We start from the raw sequence: 26,577 nt of genomic DNA, 5'->3' as shown, positions 1-26,577 counted from the left end.
TTTAGTGTTACAAAATACCACCCTTGATAGCTCACACCCCCTCATATACCTTTCGGCATTGTTGCAGTGTTTATTTGTAATGCGCACACAAAATCCATTTTCAGTTATATGGCAGGCAAAAAAAAACACGACGAGGGGGTGGTTTAGCCCCCTCAACATTAGACAACATACAAAACAAAATGAAGTAGGCGTTACAATTCAATTTTGAAAATTTGCATACGATTTGAATATGAATTTGACTTGGGGGTGGTTTTTCATCACCCACTCTCTCCCCTTCTATGTACAATGGGAAAATATTACAGTGTAGGGGGCCTCGTTTTTCTCGAGAGTTTTTTTCCGCACCCACCCACCACGGCATGGAGAGTCTGTCAGTTCTCATCCGCAGCACATTTTGCACTTATCATTTTATTGTTGTTCTGAAAAGAGATGATTTTTCCGCAGAAAGTAACCCCCCAAACCACCCGAAAAAATTCCTCCGCTCTTGAATACCATCCATATACAGTGCTCGCACTCAACATCCCTCTAAGTATGTTATAAAAGAGGAGGAATTTACTCTATTTACAGTGCAATATTTTTCATGTATGAAAACTCAATGTTGCTGCTGGGATTATACTTTTCGCAATTCTTATCATTTTTCTTCCTTGGGCGAGCACAAAAGCTCACACGGTGAAAGTGTGGGGAGGGGGGGTGAGCTTTTGTGCGTGGAAGGGTGATGGTCCCAAAAAGGGTGGTGGTGGTGGTATGACAGAATGAAGACATCTCTAACGACTTTTGCAAGAAGTTCCAAAAAGAAGTTAAGCTGAAATGCCAATGAAGCGACGAAGTGAGACATGACAGCTCAAAATTTATGTATGTTGCGATAAAAAACATATTTTTTCACATTGAAGAAAAGGTGTTTTTGTGAAATTTACTCATCCAAATGGATTTAATGGGTTTCCCGTAGAAAGATCTTTCGATGCCAGATTTTTCCTTTTAGAGGTGAGCACAATGAAGGAATTTTCTTTATGTGACTTTCATTTCAACTTTTCCGGTTATTGTAAACCGATTTTGAGTAGTATATCAGTTTTAGGAAAGGCAATTTCTTTTGCTCTTCAATGTTTGTAAATTTATCAAAATCGAACTATTGCTTAATTTTAGAAATATTTTCCTGGATTTGAATAAATATTCAATGATCTGTGATAGTATATCCATTTTGATACGATTTTAGTAAATCTGATAAACTGTTCAAGAGGTAGATTTATCAAAATCGGTTCACTTACCAATCGGAATATAAGTAAAACCATAAAAAAATTAAAGGACTTTTTGTTAGAACTTTACAGAATTTTCTTTTGTTAGAACTTTTCTGAAAAAAAAAACAATTTTTTTCTTCTAAATATTTTCCGATCCTTCGACAATAAAAATTTTAAATAATTCCTCGAGATTCTTTAAGAGGAATTAATTATTCTCTTTCAATTAAAGATAAAAAACAGAGATTAAGAATGAAATTTAACAGATAGAATTACATTTTACATCAAAGAAAGATCTTTTGCCTTTAAACGTACCATCGTGTGAGTTCCCGTGGAATGCACAACGGGGCAGAAGAGACGAATCGATGGTATTCAATACACCGTGGAGTCTCTATGGTGCACACATTGGAGGCGAGATGGTGAAATATTGCTGCTCGGGGCTACCGTTTATTGCCACTTGGAAATTTCCCATTTAATAAACAACCCATAAATCAAATTATTTTCCCCCGAAGAGCCCTTAAAGTGTGATTTTTCAATAAAGACATTCTTACACATCTTCCTCAACGCGGAGGATTTTAAGCGCATATACAACTCTTTTTCAATATTGCTCTGAGTTTCGAAAAGAATTCAAATTTTATTTCTTGATATATTCATCACATTATTTGCCCTTTGATGCTAAAAGAAATCTAAATTTTCTCTCTGATCATTTCCTCAATGTCTGACCTTTCTCACTGCACTATGACACATGCAGACACAACATGGGAATCCAATGCTCTCAGGGAGTTTATGGTGGGTTTAGTATTGAAAAGAATTGAGTGTCAACAGCTAAGGACAATTGATGTGTACCCTGGGGATTCGAGGGGTGGTACCTGGTAGTACTTAACAGAGTCCTTCGCTTTGAGAGGTGCCAAGAACAACCGGAATTCCTTTGTTCACATAAATTGTGCGTATATGTGCCTCGTTGAATGCAGTATATATATATTGAAGTAAAAGAGCTCGCAAACACATGGTGGAAATTTAATACATAACAATGCAAGTACGATAAATGGAACATTTCAATATGAGGGCCAAATGATTTATTTTCTTACAACTTTCTTGGGAAGATGTCTGCAAAATGATTTAAGGAAATAGAGCGAATTTAAATAGCAAGCTTAAGTTTAGGAAAATCATTTTTTTTCTTTATTAGAAAAAGAGTTCTTTTTTAAATCAAAATAAATCAATAAATTAATCAAAATCGTGTGAAATATACATTTTTAACAATTAATTTTTATTCAAAAAATCCCTTTAACTAAATTTTCAATTTAAAATAATATAAAATGTTTTTATTATAAACCAAAATTCCCTTTTTCCTCACAAACAGTCTCACTCTTGGTCTCACTTTTGGCATTCACACACATCCCATTTAAAAAGAATGAATATATAAATATGAAATTTATTGTTGAATCAGGGCTCTTTTGGTACGCCGGAGAATCGCTTCGTATTTTTTTTGCCCCTCTTTTGCTCATTTCCCTCCATGCCGGTGTGAAATATAATATTTTATTAAAGTTTTAAAAATACGGCAAAAAAGGTTCGCAGAAGTTTCAATGAGGGAGAAGAACTCATCAAACGTAAAAAAAAATTCCCCACCCGAAACACGTTCGCCATGCTTGTGGAATTTTTGAATCCATATTTGGGTGATGCCTTTAAACATGAGACCTGTGAATTTTGACACCTTTTACCTGCCTTGCAATTATAATTTCTGCCGTCTCACATGGACCAAATCCCAGGGATAAAAAAAGCAAGAAAGATTTTTTTCTGGCACACACGGGGCCTCCTATTCAAATAGAGCGAGGGGACACCACGCACGGGATCTCATGGCTCTCACGGTTGTAATGCGATAGAAATTATGACAGGGATGATGGTGTGGCAGGCACCCAAACAAAGTGCTTCTTGAGGATTTCTTTCGGAGACTATACGTAGGTAAACCCCTTTGCCTTAGTTACCAAGGAGAGAAGGATTTGGATTTGTAGCTGTGTGTGGGTGCGTGAAATGGTTGCAAATTAAACTCCTTGGAATTCCATCTGAAGCACGTATCAGTCACACTGTTAGTTGGAATTACCTGAGGAATTTATACTTTACCTTTTTGGATGCTTTAAGTATAACTACATATACCTACCTACCTACAAACCCTCAACATATCTTCCTTAGTATCATTATCAATGAGAAAATTCTTGTGATTCCAGGATAAAGTTCTCACTTTCAAAAGACTCTCAAATGTCTGCGATCTTTTTGCACTGAAAATAAATTTAAATATGAAGATTATACTAACTATAATTATTACTCGAGACGCCCACATAGTTTGGGATTCATTGTGAGCTTATGTATTCATAATTCAACTATTTAATTAACTTAGATATTGTATGAAAATGTTCACAATATGTTATGAAACTATTTTAATTATATACAAAATAGATAGAGTTTCCAGGAAAATTATAGAGACTTCTTCAAGGAAAATATTTTTTATTTGATTAAATTTTCATTAAAAATTTTTAAAGTATCTAATTCTCCATATAAATGTCATAAACTTAATTCTTTTTATTTATTGTTTTTAATTTATGGTTCTTTACAAAAAAAATGTTAAAAAATTATGCATTTTCAAAAAGGGTTTTATTCATTTTTAGATTGGAAAATTGTGAAAATTTAACTTTTATATAATCCCTAAAATCGTTTAAATTGCGTGAGTTGAATAGGATTGAGTTTAAGTAAAAATCATTTTAAGTACTTTTAGATTCTGATACAATCATCTAAAAGATTTTTACTTGAGTAGTTTGAATAAAAATGAATAGACCCCTTTTTGCAATACACTTAAATAAATCTTCAAGAACTTCATGAAAAGTCTTCTCAGAATACCCAGTTTACTTTCTTATGATCAATAGCGACCCTCTAGCGACCTATATACATATAATTTTTAAAAACTTCAGGTTTCCTTGAAAAAGAAAAAAAAATGAAAAGAATATTCAAAATTTCGTATTCAAATCTCGAATGGAGTATAATAATTTTTAATGATGACTCTATGGAAGTCAAGCACAATGTTTCACCCATTGTTGAACACCTGTAAGGCATAAAATGGGCAGAGGGCCAGGGTGAGGGTTTACATACAAAAACTTCTTTTCCTCCTCTGTGACTTGAAAACTTATTTTTGGGGAAATCTTTTGAGGTTTCATGCTGCAAAACCCTTTCATCGTTTGGGTCTTTTACAGACAATTTAAATATCGATTGTAACCTGGGGAGCTTAGAGCGAACCATGGTTTGGAAAATTAAGTTGGTACAAATTTGTGTTTGTGACACCACAATTAGAATTTTAAAAGCGATTGGGGAGAGAGAGAGAGTTTGGAAATGGCTGAAAATTGCTTTTGGATTGTTCCCGTCTTGATGTTTGTTTATCAAACACCAATAGTTCATGATAGTGCCTGGAATTTAAATAGTGGGATTTCTTTGGTGGAAACAAACAAGCTCCATCCTAGAGAATAATTCTGTTTATGAGCTTAGAGGAGAGAGGAAATTGTTATACAATAATATCATCAATTTTATCTGCACGCATCAAAATAATATTTTCCTCTGGAGTGGTGGTAACTTCACCCACTTGAGCTGTTTGTGAAATTTTTGTACATGTTTCTGGGAGGGTTGAAGTGGGTGTGGAAGGAAGGAAGATAAGAAGGATGGCACTTAGAGAAATCGCGGAATTGAATCATGGTGGAGATTTTCTTCTAAATCGCTTCTCACGGAAATGGGAGGAAAAACCGAAGAGGCACACACAGAAAAAAAAACAAGCAGAACTTGTCTCCATGCTGAAAAAAAAATTGGGGAGTATGTGTAGGTTATAAGCAGAAGAGGAGGGAAACATAATCAATGTTGGACGTGGTTTTGGCACAATTTCCAGATTTTTCCCAACGTTCCCCGTATAAATCATCCTAAGCGACGATATATAAAGTGCTGGGGATTTTTTTTTGAAGCACACACAAAAAAAGCTACACATACATACACTCTGCTATATATACTCTCTGGCAAATTTCCTGCCACCTACCAAGAATATCATCCCCCCACCGAAGGCTTCGGAGGGGGTGTGAGGTGGCTGTGCGCGATACTATGGGGACGTTGAGAGAGTCCCAAGACGGTGGGTATACATCATTTTTATTCCACTTTTCCGCATTTTCACCCACCAAGGAGAAATGTCGTGTGCACAGCAATCTGAATGCTCGCATTTTTACGAATTCTGCACAAACCACCCCCGCACACACACACACACACATTTAAGCATCTTCCCCAACTCCTAGAGGAGAAGCAAAAATATATTTTGGAAGAGCAAGAATTTCAGAATTTTCCTCTTAGTAGCTCAGTGCCATGAGCTAGTTTCTCTCTCATCCCCAAAAGAAATTGAAAGAGATCACATGAAACCCCCAAACCGCAGAGTATATATGAAAACCACCCCCGTATTTGATTTACATCCTTGTAAACATTTGCAGGTGACTTTATTTTTCATCACAACACTCCAATTATCCACCCATTTTGTCCTTCCAATGCACCCTACCTCCACCCACATGCACAACCCCTGAACGCTATACCACCCACCCCACCTGTGATGGACGACCTGAGGGAAAAAGTTGCATACTATGCAGACAGGAACATTAATGCTATTTTCCGCCATCGTTTTACTTTTTCATAAGAAAAAAATTCCTCTTGTTTGCTTCTTTTCGCAACATTTGCGCGCACTCTACCTCCCATCATCCATCAATTTTTCAATGAAAGTAGATGGATACTTTCCAGGTGGAGTACCACCTAATTGTTTATTCTTTAACGAGGAATTTTTCTTCAATATTCTTCAGCGAGGAAAAAAATCCAACAACATGTTTTTCATTGATATTTCCCATTGAAGAAAATTCTCTCGCTGTGTGTGGTTATTTTTGGTATACACGGGAAGACAACAGTAGTTAATCAAGTGGAAACATGCTGAAGCAGGAGCATAATGTATTGATTGAAGAAGATGCTTCTTTTAAAGGTCAAACAACCCCTGAATATTTACAACCGGCACAACCAGCAGCAGTGCTTTTCATACATAATCTTAAGGAAATTTTATAGAGAGAATTTTTCAGATTTTAAAATGAAATTAACCCTTTCAAGTCCATTGGGTCATACGCTGACCCAAAGGGTCAATTTTGAAAATGTTGTATTTTTATATAGGTAGTTATCTTATGAATATTGAGTCCAAATTAGTACAAAACTATGTCTTTGCAATCCTTTATCATTTTATGACCACAAAAGGATATCCCTAAGGATTCACAGGATCAGCAAGGACGAAAAACCGAAAATTTTTGAGTTGGGTTTTTTTTTGCCAATAATGTCTTATTTGAGCTCAAAGGAACCCATAAAAAATTTTTTAAGTTCAATCAGCTTTCTAAATTGATAGCAGACCTGAAAGGGTTTAAATACATCAATTGTCTTGAAGAAAAGTTTACAAAAGTCAATGAAAAAGTCACAAAAAATAAAAGAATTTCCCACACATCATCATGAAGCAATGAAAAAGCAACCCTTTCGGTTGATTTTGGGATGAATTGCCACCAAATGTGTGTTGGCAACTTTATTTGCCTGAAGCTGAGCTTGAAGACTTATCCTAAAGTATATTGAGCAATCTCTTGGTTAAAGTGGTGCGATGTGTGGTTAATAAAATGAAAGAAACACGCAGAAAATCACCCATCACTGACACGCAGCAGAAGCCATGCCATCCTCACACAGGATGATCCTTGCGGAAGAGTAATGATGAAAATCACTCGCAGTGGATTCCCAAATACACCAGAGGCAGCCAGAGAGCCCCATAAAAAAGGCGAATCATTACTCTTCCGCTATCGATGGGTGAGGAAAAGCGGTGTGTTGAAGAAATTGTGAGTGAATTTATGATGGTGGCGGAAGTTCAAAATATATAAGATGCGGAGGAGGCACGCACAGTGGATGCTTCTTGCATAAATAATTCCACATCTAAGAATTTCCGTACGGAGTGTCAACAAGACACACCACGAATTTGTGGTGTGAAAAAGGTATTCCTTCGTCTCGTGAGATTTCACTTTTAATTAAAAACTCACGTACCAACCCACACAATAGACCTTAACCGTGCACGAAAGTATATTATACCTTAGACATTGGCAGAGGATTATTGTGTTTCACCGCGTCGTGGGATTTAACGTGGTACACCGGAGGGAGGTAAAGGTCTCCCTCACACCCCACCCATGTCAACCATTCTTGATGTACTCCAATCAATGGGTCTGGGGATGGGAACCCTTTTCAACGCGGAAGATAAAATCTACCTGCGATGAGGTGCGATATACCTTTCGAGAACTTATTTTTGGAAGTGAGTTTGAAAGATCCCTTTTAGATGCTTCTTCTTAGAAGAAGATATTTAGAGAGGAAATTTAAAGGTTGAAAATATCTTTATTTCCTCGCCAAAAAAAATATTTAGCTCCTTAAAATAAAATAAAATAATTTAGTTGTAGAGAAAGTTGCGACAACATAAAAAAAAGATTTAAAAAAATTCTATAGGTCTATTTTGAAATTCCCAAACTATCTACTCTACAAATAAATAAAATTTCCAAAAATATTTATATCCGCTGCATGTGGTTACCACAAATCTATAGAAAAGGAATTGATGGCGGAATGTATGAAGGATGATCCTCTATCGCAGAACAATTTTAACCCATTCCATCTTGTAGAGGATCAAAAAACATTGAAGAATCGCGAGAGAAACTCCTCAAAATCCACTGGGATCACATCGAAAAGTGCAAATAAAAATTGCCAAAAAATTCAAATATTGCGACGCCATTCGACGTTTTTTTCCCTATAAAAAATGTTTCAAAAGTTTTCTGTAGACTTGTCGCTCATTTTCTGTAGAGTTTTTTTCTAGTCAAAATAAATGTTTATTTTTTCGTTTCTGGAGTGATTTCTACATCTGAATCTGTGAAATCTTCTGCTCCTTGGAAGTCTGTGCATCTAATGATACTCTCAAAGCACTGAGAAAACAAACTAATTGCGAGTTTATTGCTGTGAATAATTTCATGAGACTTCCGGATGTCTTGACATTGCAGCCTCCTCGAGAGTGGATGCAACAAGGAGGAGGACATGGAATTTCTGTTCACTACCCATTGATTCAATTTCAATGTGCCGGAGCAAATCTTTCGCTTCCGGAAGTCCCAATTTCTACAGCAAAACCTCGTGGGCATTCTGCAGAAAAGAACTCTGAGAGGCAAAATGAGAGTTGAGAATCACTTTTGTCAGCTCCAGGAAGTCATTGCTCTTGGGAAAGATGTATGGGAAGACGGTGATGAAGATTTTGTGGACTTCCTCAGTGTTACAATCCGCCGAAGGAGACTTTCCGGAGGAATCCCAGAATAGCTTTGAGGGCAGTTAGTTCTGCGACTCTCAGAAATGTCTTCCGTGCTGGTCATGATTTGCTTGATGACTCCGTCGAATATTTTCGGATACTGACTACAAAACTGATTTCTACATCTGAATCAGGTATATTGCGCTGGATGAGATTCAACTCGGTCAGATTTGCTAAAATTCTCACTGCCCAAGAGGCCCAAGAAATGTAAAAAGATTTGTTTTGATTTACAAGGGGCTGGTTGTGTCAACCTCCCTCAGCTTCATTTCGCAGTGGATCACCTGATCCGATGTAGAAATCACTCCAGAAACGAAATAATAAACATTTATTTTGACTAGAAAAAAACTCTACAGAAAATGAGCGACAAGTCTACAGAAAACTTTTGAAACATTTTTTATAGGGAAAAAAACGTCGAATGGCGTCGCAATATTTGAATTTTTTTGCAATTTTTATTTGCACTTTTCGATGTGATCCCAGTGGATTTTGAGGAGTTTCTCTCGCGATTCTTCAATGTTTTTTGATCCTCTACAAGATGGAATGGGTTAAAATTGTTCTGCGATAGAGGATCATCCTTCATACATTCCGCCATCAATTCCTTTGCAAAATAGATTATAGAATGGAATCCCTTTGTTTGGGTTGCTTCAATTAATGGATGTAGTGCGTAAAAAAATTTACAAAGTAAAAATCTACCATAATATAAACCCAAAAAAACTACACGATGACATGTTGCAGTCACATGCAAATATCGAATCAATCAATCAGCTTACATAGGACCCACCCCCAAACCAATAGGGTGAAAAATTTAATTTCTCTCGTTTTTTTTTCAATGAAAAACCACCCTCAATTGCCGCAAAAATCAATTACATCAACAAAATTTGCAATAGCATATCCGTGCGAAGTGTATTAAACTTTTCCCGTGTGTGCTATGTCTGTTGTATGTATTATATATAGATAGAAGGGTGAAAAATTTGGAGAATATAAAACAAACAAAAAATTCGAATTTTTAGTACAAATTTATTCAATGGAGTGTTTACTATTGCATTTGAATTAGCACATTTTATCAATTTCTGCTGTTCAAAGGACTTACGTTTTTTTTCTAACGTTGATGTTTCTGTTTTTTATAAGTTTGACTTCAAATACAGCGCTGAACATTTTTTTTTAAATATTTTACGTAGATTTTTCTAACGTTTTACATTTTTTTTTTATCATTTGACGTTTATTCTAATGTTAGACGTTATTTTTCCAATAATGGTTGAAATTTCTATTTAAAAAATTCGAGGTTTAACTGAACCGCTTGACATTTGTTTTCTTACGCTTGACGTTTATTCTAATGTTTAACGTATCTGTTCCAACTTATGTCATTTAAAGATTTAATTTTTCTAACGTGACATTTCTAACGTTTGATAGTTTTTTGCAATAATATTTGAAAATTCTATTTTTTTTAAAATATTTTCTATATAAGTTTTTTTTCCTGAATTTATTTCTTTTAACATTTACTGAAAAAAAAAACTGATCTGTCTGACTTTTCAAGTTGTCAAATAGCTCAAACACCATTTCTGGATACCTACGACTACAACATTTAGCTTGCAAAAGTTTATTTTATGGAAGTTTTCCTTATCACAATTTTCCTTCTTAATACATCATCTTGACGGTGAATTTACTTCCAATTTAAGGGTTGATTTAGTACCTACACACGATTGAAATTTTATTGAGGGCATGTCAGTGACAGAAATATGATTTTTGCTTACGATGAAAATCATACAAGGTGCAGTGATGATTGACTCTCGCGAGGAAAACAAATCAAATATACATTAAGAGAGGGTGAGAGAGGGTACACAGAAAAAAATGAATAGAAAAGAGCAGGAGAACTAAAACCTAAAGGATAGAGCATGGCAATAGTTTGAATATTGAATTAGTTTTACCGTGTTGGAGCAACGTTGATTTTTTGCCTATTTTTTGCGATTGGAAAGATTTGCATTTTGCTCGTTTCCTCCCTTTTTTTCACAACCCCTCTTTGTTATCATCCCAACTACATTGTAAATGTTTTATCAACCCCCGCCCCCACCACTACCACCACGCTTATATGCATTTGTTGTCCATTGAGTCAGTTACAGTCACTATGCCATAAGGGTGGTGATCGGGGGTACATGACGGTGTGGGCCAGAGGTACACAACACACACACAGAGGATGGCCGATAATTGAAAATAGTCTCATGGAAATCACAGGTATTTCCCCCAAGCACTATCGTGGCTTTCCGTTTTGCCTTGCTATTTTGCAGTGGCACACAGACATCCCATAAATGTTGGACACCAAAGAGGGATTCTGGAGAGGATTAAATAAATGGATTTCAATTGATTTATACCAACATGCAGATTTATTGCCTCCCAATGGGAACATTCACTCTTTCCCGGCTAAACATCACCAGAAATTCACTTCACACTTCCTAGTCCGGCAGCTAAAATGTATACATATATAGGTATTCTGCAGTCACATTTTGTGCACAAACTCAGTGTACAAAATAGTTGCATATTGAATTTACATACATAGAGTAGTAAATTTATTAGTTTTATATTGAATTTTTGAGGCTTTTCCTTGTTCCAATTTTTTAAAGTGATTTTATTTTGCAGAATCTCACTTTTGGGGTAGGTTAACATTTTGTCAGAACATTCTATGTTGTGGAGAGTAATTCGATCAATTTATTTTGATTTCTTAGAAAATAAAAAAATATAGGGGAGAGCGGGGTTAAAAAAGTCACTTAAGGGTTTAGAAGAAGCTCAAAATATCATATTTCCCAAACAGATCAAGCGAAATGTATAACTCATTTCTTTAGGAAATTTACTGCCCTACAACTCTTTCTCAGATCATTTTGTTCTATCTAGCTAGGAAATATGATATTTTAGGCTTTTTCTAAACCCTTAAGTGACTTTATTAGCCCCGCCCTCCCCTATAGATCTGTTAAAATTTACAAAAAATCTCTCAATTCAATCGGTCAAGCCGTTTAGCTAAGAGATTTGAAGCAGATATAAACAGTTGGATAGACCGGTTGGATCAGGAGATAGATACACTCCTATCCGTAAAATGGCCCACACGTGGTAGTATCCAGCAAGCCGCCCACTACTTCTCCGCAAGGAGAACAACAACATCATATAGGGCGGCCGGCCCTGTTCCTATATGGGACGTAGCGCCAAAATATATATATAAACAGGAAAACAAACACAAGAACAAACGAAGAAAATGCAAAAAATAAGAACAAAACTCTATCAATTAGATGATTTTTTTACTCCTGTAGAATTTATAGGTAACTTTGACAAAAAAATCAACGCCATCTAGTGCTAAAAATGCTTGAAGCAATCAGGCAGATTCTTCACAACACCTTTGCATGGACTTTTCGAAGATAATTTTTCAAAGTTTCTCCCATGAATTTCATTACTTTTTAGCCCGAAAGGAAACTTTGTTTTATATTGTATGTATAGTAGGTACGGTACCTGATAAATGGTGCAACTTTTTCGCGGACTTGCACAACAATCTCAGGAGAAAGTGCGAAACAAGCATTCCCTGGGAAATGTTCTCTTTGTTAGCACTTTTAGTGTTTGTTTTTTCTCCTTCACTTCTTCAACCGTGTTGGAGGTAGGGAATAGCCAAAACTATCTTCTTTATATGCATTTTTCGTGACTTACCATCCCCCGTGTGGAGAGAGACGTGTACGTACCAGTGGAAGTATTAGTGCATCTCCTGTGGACACTCCAATGCTGGGGGGCGTAAATAAAGTTTGGATGCGGGAAATGGGACATAAAATGCGCAATTTCACCCCCCTTCGGGCACTGCAGCATCATTGTAAGTTTCTCCGGGAAACTACAAGAGAGAATTGTTGCTCTATTTCGTTTCTCAGGGTCTATATATTCAAGGAGTTTTATATGTTTTACTTTCCGCACCACCCAACACCCCCAACTAGAGCTGTCTAACAAACCCCATCCACCTCTACCTCATGTTTCATGCTTCGAGATCTCATTTTGTGTACATTCTGGGTGAGATGGAAGACTCTGTGTGCGTCTGCATAAACTCAAAGTTCAAATTGTTGATGATGTTGAAAAGCAAAATAAAGTATTTTACAGTTGAAATTCAAAGTACTTTGACGATATACTTTTGGTGGTAATTTTACGTTAAAATGTGAACAAATAGAGAATTCTTTTTGCCATTGAAGTACCTATACAAAGTCTTGCTTCTGATTAAAAGTCTTAAAAGTTCTATTTTATTATTGTCAAAAAAAAATTAAAAACTTTACGGAGATATGTATTCCATTCATCAGGTTAGAAAAAGTCATATTCTTAAATTTTTCTACGAAATATTAACTAGTAGATTAAAATAGAAAGGAACTTATTCATTTTAGTTCTCTTGTAATGTATTTCGAAAGAACAGAAAAATTTCAGTATAGTCTAAAAAAAATCAAAAAAAGCTAAAGAAAATTTTCATTTATCCCTTGAAAATAGCAAGGAAACATTTTTCACAAGAAAAAAAATACAAAAGCTTTTTCCTCGTTGTTACTTTTAATTTTTCTTTCATAAAAATGTTAAATTATCAATTTAAAACAGTGCGATGCATATGCTTCATGATCGATATATAATAGGGGCGTGGCTTGTTATATTTTCATCTGCATCTCATTGCTGGACACAGCGTTAAAGTTTTTCTTGAATACTTTTTTTTTGTGCTAACTATTTGTTTATTTGTATGATGTGTATCTGTGAATAAATGTATGAAAATCCCCAAAATGAATAAATTTCTTTCCCCTCTTGCTTTTTCTTCACATCATGTAGTTTGCAAACTTCATCACAATCATCAGCAACATTGCAAAAATAAGCATATAACTCGCATATATTTTGCAATTGCATTCAGAATGGGATTTAAATGAAAAACTGACATGTTGTTACATCGTATTCATGTTGTTATTTATTTTCACGAAAATTTACCTTATATACAATCAAGACTTTACAACATGGCTAAACTTGGGAAAATACCATGGAAATGATGTGCAAAATCCTGCAGAATTTCTGCAGGTATTTTTGATTTACACTCTTTCAGCTAAGCAAACACAACCAAATTGTCTTGCACTTTGTACAAACATTTACATTACATTTTGTCAATGTTGAAGGACCATAAAAGCTTTGTGCTTCAGCTTAGAAAAGCTCTCTCTGGTTTTTCCTTTCCTTTTTTGCTCAATGAAAAAAATTGAGCATGACAAAAGGGAAAATTTTTGGGAGGAAAATAAGTTTTGTCTCTTGAGATGCAAGACGAATTTAGTGGCGGGCAGAAAGCAAATGCGAATTTCATGTACGAAAACTTTAATGAGAATCTTCCTCTGTGAACCAGAAGATTTTCCATTTGAATCCATTCAGAAGTTGGTGGTGCATATACTTTATAATTTTATAAAGTCAATCATAACGCGTCCAGTTATAAGAGTTGGTATACCACAACGCGGGTGGGTCAGTCAATGCGTTGTAATTTAATTTGTGAGTATTAGTAGGCAAAGTTGATTTTTTTCTGAAATTCATCAATTTGAAAGATAAAAATGCTCATATCTTAGGTTCTATTAGACCTACAGAAATTTCGTGACTAGTTTTGGAAAGGTCTTGAAATAAGCTATCATTTGATATATATCTCAATTATTTTCAAGGTCACCTCTAGAACACGAAATGGCGGATTTTTGTTTTACCAAAACAGTTTTTGGCATTTTTTGACCTCAAGGAATGGTTCTAGAGATTTTTGATGTTCTAGAAAGTTTTAGAGTTTTGCAAAACCTTTAATTTGATACCAAGTTGAACAAAATCGGACAAGTCGTTCAAGAGATATGGTTCTTAGAACTTTTCAAATTCAAGAATTTTTCAAATGGCGATATCTTCTAAACGGCGACATAGATTTTCTTCATTTTCGGACTGGAGTAAGATTATTAGTCCTGCTATAACATATCAAAAATTCAAAGAAATCTATAATCGGGATTCGGAGATATTGCCCCTTAAAGTTAGGCAATTTTTGTTTTTGTTTTTAGCGCCTCTTGCGGATGTTTTTGGAACTTGGAATGTTCTAGAGAGTTATAGGGCTTCTTGAAACCTTTCATTTGAGCCTGAGTTGGTCAAAATCGGTCAAGCCGTTCTCGAGTTATATCGAAAAAACACTTTTTGCTTTAGGCCGCCATATTTGCTAAACGGCTTGACCGATTTTGAGGTATGAATTGTTGATGAAAACGTCTCACTGAGCTCTACAACATACTAAAATTTCAGACCTCTAGCTATAAAGGAAGTGGTTGACAGTGTTCCAAAATGGCGGACGGCGGCCATCTTGGATTTTGAAAATGCAAAAATATGAAAATTTACACCCACATTTCTATAGAAAACTTTAAACCGGAAGTCTCTATCTATTACCGTTCGCGAGCTATAAGGCAAAATGGGGACCAACGGCAGGCCGGCCGGCAGGCCGGCCGGCCGGATCAAAAATTTTCCACCACCACTTTCGTAATGTGGGATGTCTAAAACGTGCTCATACCAAGTTTGAGCCCGATCTGAGGTGGTCGGTTTTTCCGACGATTACAATACTTGGTATGCCACGATTGTGGTATACCAACTAATAGCTTGTGTTGTGTTGATTTGCGGGGTGGAGGTGGGCCAGGATTGTGTTGGAAAGCTGTGTGGAAATTTATTTGCTATGGGGCAAGGGGGGGTAGTTTTGGTGTTGATTTTAACTTTCAGACGATGCTGCTAACTTGGGCATTATCACAATTAGTTGGTATACCACAGTCGTGGCATACCAAGTATTGTAATCATCGGAAAAACCGACCACCTCAGATCGGGCTCAAACTTGGTATGAGCACGTTTTAGACATCCCACATTACGAAAATGGTGGTGGAAAATTTTTGATCCGGCCGGCCTGCCGGCCGGCCTGCCGGCCTGCCGGCCTGCCGGCCTGGACTCCACATTTCGCCTTATATCTCGAGAACGGTAACAGATAGAGACTTCGCGTTTGAAGTTTTCTATAGAAATGTGGGTGTAAAATTTCATTTTTTCACATTTTCAAAATTCAAAATGGCCGCCGTCCGCCATTTTGAAATACCGGCAACCACTTCCCTTATAGTTAGAGGTCTGAAATTTTAGTATGTTGTAGTGCTCAGTGAGACGTTTTCGTCGATAACTCATACTTGGAAATCGGTCAAGCCGTTTAGCAAATATGGCGGTCTAAAGCAAAAAGTGTTTTTTCGTTATAACTCGAGAAAGGCTTGACCGATTTTGACGATCTTGGTATCAAATGAAAGGTTTCAAGAAGCCCTACAAATGTCTAGAATATTCCAAGTTCCAAAAACATCCGCAAGAGGCGCTAAAATCAAAAACAAAAATTACCTAACTTTAAGGGGCTATATCTCCCAACATCTGTTATAGATTTCCTTTAAATTTTGATATGTTGTAGCCTGACTCAATATCTTTTACCAGTCCGAAAATGAAGAAAATCTATGTCGCCGTTTAGAAGATATAGCCATTTGAAAAATTCTTGAATTTGAAAAGTTCTAAGAGCCATATCTCTTGAACCGCTTGACCGATTTTGCTCATCTTAGTATCAAATTAAAGGTTTTGCAAAACTCTACAACTTTCTAGAACATCAGAAACCTCTAGAACCATTCCTTTAGGACGAAAAGTGCAAAAAACTGTTTTTGTTGAACAAAAATCCGCCATTTTGTGTTCTGGAGGTGACCTTGGAATGTATCGAAATATATGTCAGATTATAGCTTATTTCAATACCTTTCCAGAAATAGTCAAGAAATTTCTGTATGTGCAATAGAACTTGAGATATAACCATTTTTGTCTTTCGAATTGATGAATTTCATAAAAAAAAAAATCACCTTTGCCTACTAATACTACTCACAAATTAAATTACAACGCATAGACTGACCCATCCGCGTTGTGGTATACCGATGCTGCTAACTTGGGCATTATCACAATTTAAATTGAATTTGTAAATAAATAAAGATGAGAAGCCAGAGCAGAGCGCACATAGAAAATCTCCAGAGCAGACACGAACAAATATATAAAGGACTAGACATGAAATATTATTTGTGTAAATATTTCAATTGAGAGAATGAATATAAATTTGCTGAATGTCAATATTTAGTTGGGAGTGACGGTGATGCCTTTTCCGCTTATGCTCTTGGGTGCAGCAGCGGCGCTGACCTCAGAAATTATCGATTTGTCAATTAGCATCTATGGGGACAAATTCCATTGGATTTTTCAGGAATATTCTAAGGGAAAAAAAAGAATCTTTGGGAAATAAGATAAAGCTAAAGAATTTCTTTCCCGTTTTTTTTTTACGTAAGAAATTAGTTGTCATAGATGGCAATTCAATCAAATTTCATTCATTCAAATTAAAAAAAAAAGATTTTTGACACACGAATGCACACGATGCTACCCGAAAGCTCAACGATATTTGACATTCATGTCAATCGGAAGCCTAAAATTTTATCGGAAACATGTTGTCATATTGTCAAATTAATTTAAAATAAATTCAGCCACGAAAGCTCGCTGTTTCCGCTCTTTGGCGTTAATTCTTGTTTGGAAAATCAATCAATTCATGCTTGATATGTTATTGACCTGACATCTGATTGGCAGTTAAGTCTGCCGTTTAAATGAGGAATTTTTGGAAAATTAAAAAGTCAAAAGTTCCTCGTTGGAGCTTAAATTATCAAAGAGAAATTTTCACTGTAACATTCACAATGTAATTTACTGTCGATATATGTTTCTAAATTTATCCTAAAGAATTATTAAAAAGACAAATGAAACCGATATGAAAATTAATTTGGAAAACTCAATATAAGAAAATTTCAAATGAAAATGACTTCAAAATTTTATTCTATTAAAATTAAAAAGTAAGTTTAGAGAGGAAAAGGGCAAAACAAGAAGCTAAAACGATATAATTTCATTTAGGAGATATAGAAGGAAAAATTTCACAGAGAATTCCTATCTCTGCGTGGAAGATAATATTTCATTCAACATTCCTTACGCTTGAGGATGTAAGTCGAGAGAATAAAGTTTTCTTTTCTCTACGCATGAAAATTAAGCGACATCGTTATATGTATGTATATAAAAAAATCACATAGATAGTATATAGGAAAATCATCGATGTATGTTCTAAATCCGGAGAAATTTTACGACACTTCATTAATAGCCAAGTGGAGAGACGTGAAAATGTAAAATATCTCTTATTTTATGGGTATAAACAAATAAAAAGATTCTCGCGTCGTCATCAAAGCAACTGAAATACATCACCTCGCCGTCACACACATTGGGGTGGTGTTGATGGATTCCTTTTGTGTTGCCCCCAATGACAATTTTTATAGCAGCAAAACAAGCGGAAATTTATGATTGACACATATTATTTTATTACGACGATTCTTGTCGCAGATGACCACAGACGGCCTCTTCTTACATCACTCGCCAAGACGACAAGCCCTAATTAATGTCCATTCACTCACAACCAATTTGCTGCATCTTCTCCTAAGTATATGTATGCGTTGAATAGAAAATTGGCGTCACTTTGTCAAAAGTTGATGGCGCGTTTTTTTTGCCGGCATTCCACGCGAAAGCTGCTCTTTCGAGAGTGAAACTATTTCTCTCCATTTATGCTTGATTAATAGCTAAATCAGATAAGAGTGCAAGCGAGAGATTAAAGTGTCGCTCCTCATCATTCACTCATCTTATCATATCTTGCAATTATGTATAGGTCACTGTTTGCATATGGAAGCACCACACTGTTGCACTGAGAGAAATTTAATCCAAAAATTTTAAAGCTTAGTTGGAAACTTTAATTTAAATATTATTTTAAAAGATTTCTTTTAATGTTGGGTTATATTAGAAAAAATCATTTCCTAGTCTAAACAAAGATAATTTTAATTTTCTTGTATTTTTTATGAAAAAAAAAGAATAATTTCATTTGAAAAAATATTTTTTAAAAAAAGAAAATTTTCTTCAAAAGAATATTATTTAGGAAAATTAAAATTTTCAGCAAAATAATATTTTCTATATGAGAACATTCTCTTCCAAGGAATATTTTAACAGAAGAATATTTTCAATAGAAGAATATTTTCTTCAAAAGAATATTTTCAATAGAAGAATATATTCTCTTCAAATAAATATTCTTAACAGATGAATATTCTCTTCAAAATAATGTTCTCAAAAGATGAATATTCTCTTCATAATAATATTCTCAACAGATAAATATTCTGTTACGTTCTCACCTTTGTAAGTAGGGACGACCTCTAACATATTCTTTTCAAAGGAATATTTTCAATACAAGAATATTCTCAGTAAAAGAATATTTTCAACTGAAGAATACTCTCTGTAGAAAAAATATTCTCGACAGATGAATATTATTTTCAAAGGAATATTCTTTGTAAAACGAAAATTCTCCTCAACAAAATATTCTGAATAGAAGAATATTCTCTTCACAAGACTATTTTCAACAGTAGAATATATTCTCTTTAAACAAATATTCTAAATAGGAGATTATTTTCGGAAATATAATATTTTCAACAGAATATTTTCTTCAAAGAAATATTCTCAACAGAAGAATATATTCTGTTCAACAAAATATTCTAAACAAAAGAATTTTTTTTTCAAACTAATATTTTCAACACAAGAATATTTTTTAAATCATTTTAATTCTTTTAAAATTAATATCATTATGAGATAAAGAATATTTATTTTCTTAAAGGCTAAATTAGAAAAAAAAGTCTTCTAATTTTTCCACAATTTTTTCTCCGAGTGTTCATGGTAATTCTTCATGGTAAAATGCACTTCCTTCTGGGGTGCCTTTGAATGGTGCAAATGCACAACATGAGGCACTTTAAATCGACATACAGCATAGCTCTATGACAAATCTTACTAGAACATCTCCCTATAAGTAAATTATATAGCATAAATGGAGCATTGTGGGGATGGATAGTGGGTGGCGCATGGTTTGTGTATATAAATTCACTAACTTGTACCATTTTTCTTCCAGATGCCGAAGGAGATCTGACAAGTCCAGACGGTCAAAGTTGCTATATACTTCGGATAATCCGCCCTGAAAGTCGCTTCGAGGGAAGTTTTTTTCTTCTTCTCCTTCTGTGACTCTCCCGGAAAAGTTGGTAGGGTGTGTGCTGAGTATATGTGGGAAAAACTGTGTGATGGTGATATTTTATGTGTGTTGAGAAAGTAAAATTCTTCGGAGTTTCCATCAGGGATTGTTCGCGTGCAAATTGTGATTATATCCCAGTGGGAGGACGAAGTAAAGACATCGCGCAAAGGGAAGTTTAATTAATATTGAAGATCATCCCCCATTGATTTGTCTCTCTACATGCCCGAATTGAATTAATTCCGAAGCCGATAAATATTCAATTTGTGCTTTGGGGTGTGTGGAAAAACTTTTTGGTTGGGGATTTTTCTGAGGATTGTTTGTTGTGTTGGAAGGAAAAACTAGTGACAATGTTGGGGAAAATGGTGTTACTTTTGGTGATTGTGTGCCTCAGTGGGGCATGGGGTGCTAATTGGGATCACGCTGTGGACTTCAATGACAACTTCCGCCTCCTCTGGACAGTACGGGGTGCGGAAATAACAATGGAGGTTCAGGCAAAGACACACGGCTACATTGGTGTTGGATTTTCCGAAGATGGAACGTTATCTGGTGCTGACATGGCCATCGGATGGATCGACCAAGGACAGCCATACTTTCAGGTAAGTTTTCTCTTACAATTTTCCCTCCCTTGAGAAATACTTCCCCCCCTCCCCTATTGGACAAGAACTTTTCCTGACAACGAAGGGAAACCATTACGATGTCATAAGATGAGGCATCAATCAATTACTTTTTTGGCATGGTTGATAATTTTTTAAACACAACCACCAAATGATTGACACCCCCATTTTGCATCAATTTGCGATATAGCACGACATACCATTAACGGAACCCCCTTGATTTGCTCATGAGAAAATGTGAGAAAATTCTCTGTGAGTTTATTAAAGGGGAAATCTCCTTAATTTCACGTCTTAGCGCTTTTTGGGAAAATTCCTGTGCTTATACCAATACTTAAGCATATAATACAGAGAGCCTTCCTTTCTTGGAATCCCTGTGTCCATGCTGGCTGTGCCAAAAGTGGGTGTTAGGATAAATTCAACGAAAATACCAGGGAGGATGCCACATCATCCCTGGGAGACCACCTGACGATGAAAGTGGTGTCAGAAACACATTAATAATGAATAAATACCGAAACACTTTGGCAAAAGATGGTTAGATATATATGTAAGGTATATATAGCTTACGAGGACGCAGGGTAATAATTTATACAATTTCCGAGATGGAATATTCTCACTCGGTGGCTTCTCAAGTTTCTCATTATTCAATCCACATAAGGGGCATCTCATTCGTTTATTTTACAACCTGGCGTAAAATAATTTTCAAAATTTCATTCTAAAAGGTTCCCTTAAAAATTTTTAATGTAGTTCTGATCCTAATTTTAGGTACTTTTCGATAAAAATTATTAGTTTTTTTTTCATAACTTAATAATTAAGTTTTGGGATTTATTTCTTACCTTATACAATACCTCTTTTAAACTCATCCTTCAAGCGTTTACTTTGCTACTGCTCACAAGACATTACACCACTGTCACTATTTGGTAGATGTCTTCATGGTGAGTGTCGGTAAATTTGCTCTGTACGGTCTGACGTGCGGGTTGCTGGCTAAGGGAGTTTCTTTGTGAATGTTGACGACGACACTACCCCGCAAGTTGGTGGTGCAAAGTGCCGTCCAACCCTCTGCATTTTCTTGCTCGATTAACCTACTATCTTCGATACCGCAAAGATACTAACGACATAAACATAAGCTTCCAATTTATATTTCATTTTGATATTGCTTTATAATTTAATTCAGTGGGTAGATCCTTATTTGAAACACAGCCTTCCTTCTATAATTTTTCCATACACATTCAGAAAATTGAGGAAAAATCTTGGAGAAAAATCGAGAAAGATCTCTGTTGCAGAAATTAATTATTAGGATTAATTAGTTACCAGATTAACCACATCGACGCTAGTGGCGGGAAGATGTTAGCGTCCAAAATGGCGCTGATATAACCTCAAATTTATTTTCTCTTTCTTTTCAAAAGGCATTTTCTAATGTCTGAAGACAGAATTAATGAAATTTATACACGTACAGAGGTCTTTCAAAAACGAAAGCACCGGCGAGACATATTTATTCAAATTCCCCATTCATCCTTTTCATATTTACGAATGAATCCTATAAAAAGTATAGCATCATCCTTTCAGTTTTATTTTCCATGGAACGCCGCCTCCGAATGGGCTCCTTTTGTCTGTCGAGAGAGTGTTATGTGGCGGGTGCGGCACTTGAAAAAGAACCATCAAAATATTGAAGTCTTCTCCCTTTTTTTTTCAGAATGGCTTCTGAATAAAATTTCATTTTCACATCAAGCTGTGGCGGTTATTCACCTCCTCCATCAATATTTGAATGTGGGAAATATTGGTAAAAATTCCTCAAGTGCACGTCTCTTAGTGCGATGAAACAATACCCAATTCCTGACCCCATTACAACGCCGCGCATAGAACGATTTCTGAGTGTGCGGTGTCTCGAGTAATGCATTAAGTATATTAGAAATGGCTTTCGGGAAATGCGTTAATTTATTCTTCTTGGTATTTTCATCTTTACTTCTCCTCTTCATCGCACCATGGAGGTGTCTCATCTTGTTTAACTTACTTGTTACGATGCTGAATACGAGCACTGAGAGGGAAGCACCACATGTACTCCTTGTGCTACGCCATGAATTGCGGGGGTGGCGCATGTTTCAGTATGATTAAATTATAATCCACACGCCAACAAACACGATTCATCCGCGATGAGAGCTTCACCCCACCCCCATACCATTTTCGCGTGTGATTTAATTTTAATGCGTGTGCCGTGGTGGATTTTTTGGCGCTACTGTCGCACCAACACGCGCTGTCGCCATTATTCCGGTAAGAGACTCAATTAAATTTGCGTTTGATGTGTTTTACACGTAGACCGCATCTGGTGGTTTGGATTGTTTGTCAAACGTGACACACAAGTATCCATCCTCATTTGCCCCATGTAACCCCTAAATTCAAACTTTGCAATAATTTTTCTTTAAAATATAATTTTTGGTCTTTTTGGTTTAGCAGCGCCATTTTTTAGAAAAAATTAATCATTTATTGGGTCGTATTCAGTGACCAAAAGAAATCCCTGAAATTTCAAGAATTTCTTCTAAAATTTCAACTTTTAATGTTAACAGAAACGAATCCAAAATATTTCTCGATCACTCTGTGAGAAAATGCTCAAGAATTAATCATTTATGTCAATTTGAGAGCGAAGAGAGGAAAAAAGGAAAATTCCCAAACACGTGTCTTCAATTTCGAAGAGCATGAGAGTTGGGGGAGCAAAAAAAAAGAGACGCCATCAAATCCAGAAATTCAGATAAAATACTTAATCAATCAAATGAGATTTTTCCCGTAAAATTCACGTGTTTTTCCTTAAAGAGGAAATTGGAAATGAGCTTTTTTATTCAATAACGCTTAATATGAAAGCTCCAAATGTTTCATTACATTTAATGTGAATCATGTGAATAGAAATTAAATGGAGACGCCTGGTATTTTACCTGGCGCCTCCATATTTGTTTTAAAGCTGAAACAGAAAGCGCAAAAGTCATGATATTAAAAAAAATGTTCATAAAATGTTTTGGATTTTAGGACTATAAAACAATTCCCACAAACCGCGCGAATTGTCCTGAAATTGAGGACTACAAAACAATAACATAAAGTTGCCTCAGGTGGCGTCAACGTTTGAGAGACTTGTTCCACCCCCTCTGTGTTTTCCCTTTTATTTTTTTGTTGTCTCCCAACAATTCCGCCTCTTTATCATCCCACCGCACAACCCCCCTCAGTGCCAACCCAACTCGAGCACCGACGCGCTCCAGGGACGCCGAAGACGACCATATTATCGCGTTGGTTGCTGACGCAGGATGTCTTGTCAGTGAATTTTTTTCCATCCCCCTACGAGAACTTTCAACCTCGCAATTTATTCGCCATGTACCCCGGGATTTCCATTTCGATGCTTCTCCTGGATTTTTTTTCTGCCGCATTCAGCAAAAAAAAGAACCGCCGAATCAAAGAAAGGTGTTAAAAGTTGATTTTCACAACCACCCCCATTCCCTTGAACAAAAAAAAAACCACTGTCACCGTGGCACATCCCACACGAAGGTACTGAAATGATTTTCATGCAAACACTTCTGTACGACCTCCTTTTTTTTGCCTCCACAGCAGCGTAGTCCTCTCTGACTTTCTTCTATCGTTTTTAATTATTTCAACATTGTTTGCTCTTAAGCCATCGAGCGTGAAATAAAAAGTTCAGCAGAAAAAAAGGGGGTAGAACAACATGGGACACATTGGTGGTTGAAGTTGGGGAACACCACAGCCATTGACCTAATTTTTTGACGGTTTTTTTGCGCTTGGAAGGACTCTTTCTTCCTCTTTTTTTTCGAGGGGGAGAAAACTTTCGAAAAGCACCATATCTTGCTTTTTGTTCCGAAAAAGTTTGTATTTGTCCTATTGATTTGCAAATAAAAATGAATTTTGATCAAATTGAAAATTAAAACAATAAAAGTTTCTTGTTTGTGTATTTTGGAAAGGAAATATAAATTCAATGAAGCTAAATTTTTTTTATTTGGTTTCAAATTCCGTGTGTTCACTTCACTTTTATTTTAAATTGCATGTCGAATTGATGTCATTATCTGTCAAATGAAGTTTTTGTCAGATAGAATGTCTGTCAAATTAAGTTCTGTCAAAAATAATGTCTGTCGAATGAAGTTCTGTCAAAAACAATGTCTGTCAAATGAAGTTCTGTCAAAAATAATGTCTGTCAAATTCAATTTAAATTCAGTTCTGTCAATAATTCTTGTCAAATTCTATTCTGTCAAAAAAACGTTTTTCGAATGAAGATTTGTTAAAAATAACGTCTACCAAATGAAACTCTGTCAAAAATAAGTAATTTTTGTCAAAAAATTTAGTTAAAAATAAAAACTATCGGATGAAAATCAGTCAAAATATAATGTTCGTACATGAAGTTCTGTCAAAAAACGTTTGTCATATGAAGTCATGTCAAGAATGCTTGTAAAATAATATTTCCTCAAATATAACTTCTAAAAAAATGAAGATCTGTCACAATAACGTTTGTCGAATAAAGTTCTGTCAAATATAATGTTCGTCCATTAGGTTCTGTCAAAAAAAGATTGTCATATGAAGTTCTGTCAAAAATTATAAGACAATAATTCAAAATTTAAATTTGTAAAGAATTTTTAGATTTGAAGGATTAGAATTACTAATAATGAAGAGATCAAAAAGAAATCCCAAAGAAACCTTAAAAGTATCTAATCAAACTACAAAATCTTCCAATCATTTTAAACAATGTTGTGAACAACGTAAAATCCAACAAAGTAGTAGATTGAAAGTACGAAAAGAAAGAAAAAATGTCCATCTACCCTCCCATTTTAGGCAAAAAAAGAGGAAATAAAGTAGCACCCCTGAAAAGTTTCAAAATGAAAGTGAGAAACTTATCTACTTAAAGTCACAAATCCTGCGTGATTTCCTTCGGTACCCCCTCTGTGATTTCTTTATTGTAGCATTGTACATAAAATTCAGCTGAGACAGTCCTTTATGGGTTTATGTAGGTGGTGTGAGGTATATAATAAGTTCAAGAAGATCCTAATTTACGAATCACACAATGTATTGTAAAATATAAGTAAAAAATGTTTAAATTGCATTAGGAAATTAGATTCTTCCATGACTCTTGGTGTGGATGGCAAAACTTGAGATATTATACCCAACACAATATCGAGGGGAAAAATTAAGAGATAGAAAATCTGAGAGATTCCATAAAATGACTTCCACAATGTCTCATCGATGTGGAGATGGAAAATCCGTAGAAGAGGCAAAAACGGTGAAAAAACTGCTGAGGAATTCTTGCAAAATGCAGAACGAAGTGAAGTCTTTAAGCTCCTTTGGGCAGTGTAATTTCAATTTTAGCAAACTCACAATAGATACGGGTAGAAAGAAGTAATATCTCAGCATGTCTTCTTCTATCTTGCTGACTTTTTTCTGTATTATATGGAAATTGGGAATCTATGATGGAAATTTCGGGTAAAAATCTATCGGGCAGGGATTTTCTCAATTTGTCACCATGAACGTTATTTGAAAGCCAATTCCGAAATCTTCCCTTTTCTTGTAACACGAACACATCCATGCTCGCCCTATTTTGCATGTTTTTTTTTTCGGGGAAGAAATCATGGAGGAACATCAACCAAGGGATGATTACAATGCATGGCAGTGTACTACGGGGGGTTGTAGCTATAAAGGAAAATTCAGAATTCAAATAAACTTAATTGGAAATTACAGAAAATGCAATAAAAATCCATAAACAGTTTTTTTTGTAGATATCAAAGAGGGTTGAGGTAATAAATTAGATGGAGGCGCCTGGTAGAGATTTAGTTTTCAAGATAATTTAAGAAAAAAGTGCATTTCTGCCAAAAATTAAGAATTATTTAGGATATTGAAAAATTGTATTTTTGATCTTATTTTGGTGTAAAAAAAAATTTAAATCAATGTTTCGGAATAACTTGCTTCCTTCTTTAGAAAGCTAATTGATTTGTCTTGAAGAAGGGCACAAGTATGTTCAGAACATTTGCTTAAAACATCTTTTAAACATCAGAAAAAGTCCTAAAAACTAATTAATAAAAATATACTCTTTAAACTTTCTTTATCAATCCTTTTTACAGCAACACCATTTCTTGTTTACTTCCCTTAAGTATTTTTAAGTGAATTTGTGTATGAAGATCACACGAAAATCCTTGTTTTTCCCAATTTCCT

General features: G+C 35.4%; 2 protein-coding genes across 2 annotated transcripts in view; one reads left to right on the top strand and one right to left on the bottom strand.

Annotated features, from left to right (window-relative positions):
• LOC129796081 (long-chain-fatty-acid--CoA ligase 6) overlaps positions 1 to 18,521 on the bottom strand; it is a 215,337-nt gene extending 196,816 nt beyond the window's left edge. Inside the window, exon 1 of the mRNA XM_055837793.1 lies at positions 18,510 to 18,521. The gene's annotated coding sequence lies outside the window, so the exon portion shown is untranslated. The remainder of the gene's footprint in view (positions 1 to 18,509) is intronic.
• Positions 1 to 26,577, top strand: part of LOC129796083 (MOXD1 homolog 2) — a 271,362-nt gene that overhangs the window by 52,477 nt on the left and 192,308 nt on the right. Inside the window, exon 3 of the mRNA XM_055837796.1 lies at positions 19,664 to 20,376. Coding sequence (XP_055693771.1) covers positions 20,128 to 20,376 — 249 coding nt within the window. The 5' untranslated portion in view covers positions 19,664 to 20,127. The remainder of the gene's footprint in view (positions 1 to 19,663; positions 20,377 to 26,577) is intronic.

This window comes from Lutzomyia longipalpis, chromosome 4 (assembly GCF_024334085.1).
Source record: "Lutzomyia longipalpis isolate SR_M1_2022 chromosome 4, ASM2433408v1".
In the NCBI taxonomy this organism is placed as follows: Eukaryota; Metazoa; Arthropoda; class Insecta; order Diptera; family Psychodidae; genus Lutzomyia; species Lutzomyia longipalpis.
The sequence above is the reverse complement of the archived record's forward strand: the minus strand, read 5'-3'. Positions and strand labels throughout refer to the sequence as shown.